Source organism: Gavia stellata, chromosome 5 (genome assembly GCF_030936135.1).
Source record: "Gavia stellata isolate bGavSte3 chromosome 5, bGavSte3.hap2, whole genome shotgun sequence".
NCBI lineage: Eukaryota > Metazoa > Chordata > Aves > Gaviiformes > Gaviidae > Gavia > Gavia stellata.
The window spans coordinates 63,538,956-63,545,880 of NC_082598.1; the positions used below are offsets into that span (position 1 = coordinate 63,538,956).

The following is a 6,925-nucleotide window of genomic DNA, read 5'->3' on the forward strand; positions in this document are numbered from 1 at the left end:
TATGGTATTCCCCGCTGGGGCCTGGGGACTTGAAATCCCCCATACGGACACGGGCTGCCCATCCAGAGATTCCTCCTAATTGCCTGTAGAATAACTCCCCAGCGCTGGCATCCCGGCCGGGCGATGGCTAGCAGACACCCACTACAACATCTGCTTTGCTTTCCATCCCCCTCATCCTCACCCAGAGGCTCTCGATCACATCATCGCTGCCTGTAAGGGCTCCACCATCAAACCTCTCCCTCGCATAGAGCGTGACGCCTCCACCTCGCCTGCCCTGCCCACCCCTCCTGAACAGCCTGGACCCTCCATCCCAGCGGGACCCCTTCCACCAAGTCCCACTAATCCCAAGGATATCCCAGCTCTGGGAAGGCACCAAGGCTTCCAGCCAAAGGCACTTACACCCACAGCCCCTGACAGCCGCCTGCCAGGGCCGGGGTGGTCCAGCCCCCCTTAACCCTTTCCCTCCCCAGGAGGAGCTGGGGAGGCTGTTGGGGCGGGGCGGAACACGGGGAGCCCCCGCATTCCCTCCTGGGAGACGCCAGAGAGTCCTTAGCAGCCAACAGCCACAACGGACCATGGCGCTGCCACCGCTGCGGCTCCCAGCGCGTGGGCCCTGGGCCCCCCCGGCACCCTGGCTCCTTCAGCCTTTTGTGCTCCCCAAAACCTTCTACCCCCGAGGTAGGGACCCACCCCGACCCCTGCAGCCCGGGACGCTCTTGGGGGCAAGAGCGGAGGTGACCGATGGCCATCGCTCCTGTCTCTCTTGCAGGCTCACCCAACCTGTGCCAACTGCCCGGGCAGGAGCAGCTCTTCCCTGCAGCCTGGGCACCCCCAGTGGGGGTGGCCCCCCAGGCCCCCCAGGCACCACCAGCAGGTATGGCACCCCTCTCTGCTCGGGCACCCCGCCACCTTCGGCACGTTCAGCACCCCCGACCCCTGGGCACGCCCAGGATCCCCCCACCACCCCCAAGCACTCCCAGCATCACCACCACCCCCTGCCCCCCCCCCCCCCCCGGCAGATATGGCACAGGGCTTCAGCAAGCCCGGGCGACCATCCCCTGCCCTTGCCTGGGTGACGGGTGCCCACTAGATCCCATTTCCACAGAACTTCCCAAATCCTTGGGGCCACCTCTCCCATTTCAGCCCCCTGGAAGTGAGTCTCCTTCCCCGATTTGCAATCCCGTCCCGCTGGCACAGCAGCTCACCCCATGGCGAGTGCCCCAGCCACAAGCTCCCCACGTGCCTGGTGCAGAGCCGGGGGACCTCGGCCATCGGGGCTGGCTCGGCGGGTGCCCTTGGAAGGTCTCCCCGGCCCAGCACGGCTCCCTCTCCCCCCCACAGGTCTGCAGAGGGCTCCATGCGGCTGCTGCTTCCACCCCCGGCTCTTCCACATCCCATGGACGAGCACCCACCTGCCTCCACTGGCCACGGCCACGCTTGGCCGCGCTGCCGCTTCTCTGCCGGGTGCTGCCCTGTGGGGTCCCGGGGGCTGCGGGACCCCCCTGGCCTGGGCAGCCCCTCGGAGCCCCCAGGGACAGCCGCAACACCTCCCACCCTACACCCAGCAGGGGAGAGCGGTGACCCCAGCCCCCCCGCTGCTGCCGACGTCCATCCCCGGCTACCAGCAGATCCAGGGGCAGCCCGCAGAGACCAAGACCTCCGGCAGTGCCACCCCCAGGGCAGCACCCCCGGGAAGCAACATCCCCCCGGGCAGCGACGTCCCCCCCAGCCCCTCTGCTGCCCCCCACGAGCAAGCCCTGGGGGACCCCACAGGCGACCTCGCCGTGGCCGAGGAGGTCCTTCTTGAGGAGGCCCTGAGGCTCTTTGGTTGCTCCCCGGACGCAGTGGGGGTCAGCCAGGACGCTCCCAGCAGCGGCCCCAGGCCTGGGGACCCTGGTGGCACCGGTGCAGCCATCCCCCACTGCGACTTCGCCTCGCTCTCCCTGCCCGAGGAGCTGCTCAGCCCCGACTACAGCGTCCCCGAGACTGCCGACGCCATCCTCAGCCTGGACGAGTTTGTCATGGGGCTGGAGCCCCAGGAGCCATGGGGGGATGAGGGCAGGGACCTGCCACCGTCCCAGCCTGCCACGGCAGAGAAGCGGGGGAAGAAGCGGGCCAAGAGCACCTCGCCAAAGCCAGCCAGCAAACGCAGGGCTCTCGCCGGCAGCAGGGGGGTGGCGGGGGGGGATTAGACCCACAGCAGGGGTGAGAGGGAGATGGGGGGAGTGGGGGGTGGGGGAGGAGGGCTGGGTATTTGGGGAGGGGGGGGGGGTGTTATAGTAGATTTGATGAGGCCGCTTCTCTTGTTTTCTTCATTAAAAGCCATTTCTCCTGAACTACTCCGTGCCTTTGTGGGAGCGGGAGGAAGCGCAGGGGGCACCGGGAAAGGGCACCCAAGAGGTGCAAAAGCCCCGCAGAGCCCCACAGCAGAGCCGGCGAGCCCCGAAGGGCACCGAGCTGCCCCCAGGGCTGAGTCACCAGCAGTGGGGCAGACAATGGCGGCAGCCGGGGGACTGCCCTGTCCCCTTCCCCAGGGGAAGCAGCCCTTCGGCAGGGGAGCCAGGACAGACGGGTCCCTGCACGACACACGGACACGGCCCCACGCAGAAAGCAGCATGGAGTCCCCGGGACAAGGACAGACCCTGGGGGCCAGGCTGGGGACGGACACACATGACAACGGGGGCTGCAACGCCTTCGTCCCGAACACGACCAGTGTCCCCTCCAGCAGGGACAGGGCTCGGTGCAAAGCCCTTCAAAGCCTCAAGACAATCACACCCTTCCTTAGGTCCCACCGTGCTCCACTCTGGAGCCAGCTCTGCCTCACTGCCCAGCAAAATAACCCCAAATCACCCCAAGAATGGCGAGGGAGGGAGCTGCAGGCCAGGCAGGGACCCTCTTCCCCTTGTCTGGCTGCACCTTGGGCAGACGCAAGACCAGGAAGGTGGCAAAAAAAAAAAAAAGGGAAGAAAAAAAATCACCGCACCAGCCAGAAAGTGCCTGGAAACTTCATCTCTCTTTGTCCCGCTTTTCCCATCCCAGCTCCACAACCTGGGGCCAATGCAGCCAACGGTGCCTTCGGGAAGTGGCCTCACCTTTCCGGCTCTGGCTTGCAGAAAGTGCAGGGTGAGGTCCCTGTCGGGGCAGTCCCCCAGTGCCAGGGGTCGGGGGGATAAGCCCCTTCCTTAGGGCAGTCCCAGGGATCCCGCTGGGGTGGTGGGAGCCGCTCGGGACCGCGGGCAGGCACAGTCCCATTGGCGTCAGCATGGCACGGCGCAGCTCCCGCTGCCGCTGCTGCTCAGCGTCTCGCCTCCCATGCTGACCCGCCCCGAGCATCCTCCTCGCCCCAAAACTCCTGTCCCCTGGAGCAGCTGCACCGCCACCGCCCACAGCTCTCGGGGGCCACAGAGACTTCTTCTGCTCCAGGGAAGGAGGAAAACAGCAGAAAAGAAAAAGCCCACAACCCAAACTTCAGGGCGGACCAAAAGTTAAAGCATCTTCTTAAGGACATTGTCCAAATTGACTCCTATCCTGAGCCTGCTGCCCACCAGCACCCCCAGAACCCTTTCTGCAGGGCTGCTCTCCAGCCACTCCTCTCCCAGTTTAGACTTGTGCCCGGCGTAATACTCTCCCAGCTGCAGAAGCCAGCACTTGGACTTGTTCAGTATCGTGCCGCTGACGATTGCCCAATGCTCCCATCTCTCTAGATCCCTCTGCAAGGCCTCTTGTCCCTCAAGAGAGTCAACAGCACCGCCCAGTTTGGGAGCGTCAGCAAGCTTGCCAACGGGGCGTTCACCTCCCGCATCCAGACCATGGATCAAAACAGTGAACAGCACCGGCCCTAGGACTGAGCCCTGAGGAACGCCGCTGGCGACCGGTATTCCCCGCTGGTGCCCAGGAAGTTGAAATCCCCCATACAGACATGGGCTGCCCATCCAGAGATTTCTCCTAATTGCCTGTAGAAGAACTCCTCAGTGCCGGCATCCCGGCTGGGCGCCAACACATTTTTCTCGATCCCTCTGGCAGCAGAGTGCAGGCCACAATTTGCTTTCACATGGAGGGGTGTCCACTACACCTGGAATCGACTGCCCCAAGGCTGCCATTTGTCATGGATGGATACAGACTGCACTGGAGCAAGGTGAAGCTCCCGAACACCTGCAGTGCATTGATGACATCATTGTGTGGGGCAACACAGCGGAGGAAGTGTTTGAGAAGGGGAGAAGAATAATAATTTAATAATACTGATAGACCTTGTGCGTGTGTGTGTCTGTGTGCACACGCGCACTTCTGGAGACTTTCTTGCGATGACAACTGCTCTGCTGGGAGTTCTTATTATTGTTGCATTCATTTGAGTTTGCTTACGCAGTGAAAAATCGCTCAAGCAAAATCACTACTGATCACTGTGCAAGTGGGAATCGTTCAGGTGACAGTTACATGTGCTGTATCTGGAACCAGATCATAGCAACGGAATTCAGGTATCCTTGAGGACGGAGATGGAAACTCACCCTGGTCACTAGGATCCGCATCCTGGTGAAGACAATGGTGCTGTACAAGAACCTTCAAGTAGACAGTAACCTGTTTAGGTTAGTGTTAGCAGACGTGTTTTCAGGGTGGCCAGAAGCTTTCCCTTGCTACGTCAAGAAACTCAGCTTAAGCGGGTGGATGTTTGACCAATGGCTTTAATGAGAATTACAATTACCCCTCGAGCAAGGGAAGGAGTAAGCCCTTTTGAAATATTAAGGGAAAACCCCATACGGTCAGAAGCACAGGTAACCGAAGTGACCAAATGCATGTTATAGGGGAAGGAATGTTGAGAAATGATTCGCTGTCCCTTTCGCGTGTTTTATCATCCTTACAGAGGTACTTCAGTCAGGGAGCTCCTTTGCCCCTGGATTCGCCAGTACACAATTTCCAACCTGGAGACTTGGTTTATATTCGCACCTGGAAGGATGAGCCACTGAGAGAGAAGTGGAAAGGACCCTCTACAACCCTACTGACCACCTAGAGTGCTGTGAAGGTAGAAGGAATCAACTCCTGGATCCACTACACGGGAGTCGAACCAGCTCCTCCGCCAGAACCCAAAGACAAGTGGAGAGCCATTCCGGCGGGACCCTTGAAAACTGTACTATTGCGTAATCGGGTTGCAAAATGAAAAGCTATCTGGTTTTGTTTCTTTTCCAGGTTGGAGGTACGAATGTGTTTTTCCCCAAATGGGACAGATCTGGAAATGTCTGGGAAAGCTTGGCAAGAAAAGTAATAAATACCACCACCTTCTGTCTAGCCGGTGGAACCTCGGTAGAGGAAGTTTTCACCTCCTGCCTGTTAGGAGTACCTACTCCTCCGACGCTTTTGAAAAATTGTAACATTTTAAGATTTTTTAGTATCAATATGACATACGGCAGCATGTATAGTTGGGGAAAACCAACTAAAATCAGGGAAAAAGGTAAGCTAAGAGTGAGAGTTAAGGGCATGTTTCCAGCTGAAAGTTGTGTTCAGTTTGTGAACTGCACTCCACGGTCTAAATGTGAAAATCTTTCAAGATTCAAGTCCCCACTGAAACGTAATAAAACTGGGACAGTGAGTTATGCTTGGGCCCATGCTAAATTGCCAGTAGGATGGTTTCTTCTCTGTGGAAAGAGATCATATGCCTATATCCCTGCAAACGTCACTGGAGGACCATGCGCAATGGGAAGGTTAACAGCAATGTTACCAAAAAAAGGAAGGCTCACATGAAAAGAAAACTGTTAGCCAGAAGAGACAAGTCTCTACTCTGTCTCCAGATTGTAACTCTCAATTGACATTATGGAGCCCTAGTGAAATCATGGCAGCTGCCATCCTTGCACCTGCAGTTGGGGTAGCTATGAATTATCACAGTATAAAGAGACTAGCTTGTGAATTAGCCAAAACTACTAACTTTCCTTCCCAGGTGCTCGCTGCCTTGGGAGAAGAGATGACACAAATTAGAGAAGCCACATCAGAAAACCGAGTAACTATGGACTCTCTGCTTTTAAGACATACCCATGGATGTGAGGAATTTAAAGGAATGTGTTGTTTTAATTTGACAGACGATTCTCAGATCACAGAAGAAAAGATCCAACAGCTGAAAGAATTAGCGGAAAACACCAAAGAGAGAGAAGGCTTGGATTTTTCTTGGCTGACATCCTGGTTGCCCAGTTTTGGATGGTTAAAGCAGCTGTTTATAGCTGGCCTCCTCCTGGTATTTAGGATTCTGATCAGCTGTTGCATGATACAATGCTCACCTTTAGGTTCTAATTGGCTGAAATAATCTCTCAGAAAAAGCCTTCAAATAATATTTTAATGGTGCAAAAAGAAATTAACCCCTTTGTTGACAAGATCGAACAGAAGGCAATGGAAATTAAGGAGGTTGAGACTTGTGGGAATTGTAAAACATATCCATAAGCCTCAAAAGGGGGAAAATTGCTGTATCTGGAACCAGATTAGAGCAACGGAATTCAGGTCTCCCTGAGGACGGGGACGGAGACTTACCCTGGTCGCTGGGATACGTGTCCTGGCAAAGAGAATGGTGCTGTGCGAGGGCCTTCGAGTGGGCAACAACCTGCTGAGTGTGTGCGATGGCGTGTGGGGACGTGGGAGTTGTTGTGGAGAAGGAGTCTGGGATTTCATCAAGACCCGTATCCTAAACTAACCTCAGTTAGTGATTTTAATAGTAAAAAATGGGCCCCCCGGAGGAGATTTTAGATGCAAGTACAGGTCCACCTCAGTGTAACAAGTGACATTAAAACGAAGACAGGCGCAGACGGACTTTGGTGTGAGCGACCAGTCCGTGACTGCGACGTGATTCTGTCTCTGTCGCTGTTCCGTACGAAGGACCCCGCGTGTGTCCCAGGGGTGCGCTGGCTGATGGGCAGTGCCCGGCACCCCGCTCTGCAGAGCGGCGATACGGACC

The 6,925-nt window shown here is 57.2% G+C and overlaps 1 protein-coding gene across 1 annotated transcript; it reads left to right on the forward strand.

The window, feature by feature from the left end:
• The first annotated feature begins 575 nt into the window (after positions 1-575).
• Positions 576-2,192, forward strand: LOC132317146 (basic salivary proline-rich protein 1-like). The gene is made up of 3 exons (XM_059818227.1): positions 576-678; positions 770-874; positions 1,516-2,192. The coding sequence occupies exons 1-3, from the start codon at positions 576-578 to the stop codon at positions 2,190-2,192; spliced, it is 885 nt and encodes a 294-aa protein (XP_059674210.1).
• Positions 2,193-6,925: the final 4,733 nt, after the last annotated feature.

Coding starts and splice junctions, on each gene's coding strand:
- LOC132317146 (XM_059818227.1), top strand. CDS start 576: ATGGCGCTGCCACCGCTGCGGCTCCCAGCGCGTGGGCCCTGGGCCCCC. Junction 679..769: donor CAAAACCTTCTACCCCCGAG/GTAGGGACCCAC, acceptor TCTCTCTTGCAG/GCTCACCCAACCTGTGCCAA. Junction 875..1,515: donor CCCCCAGGCACCACCAGCAG/GTATGGCACCCC, acceptor TGGCCTGGGCAG/CCCCTCGGAGCCCCCAGGGA.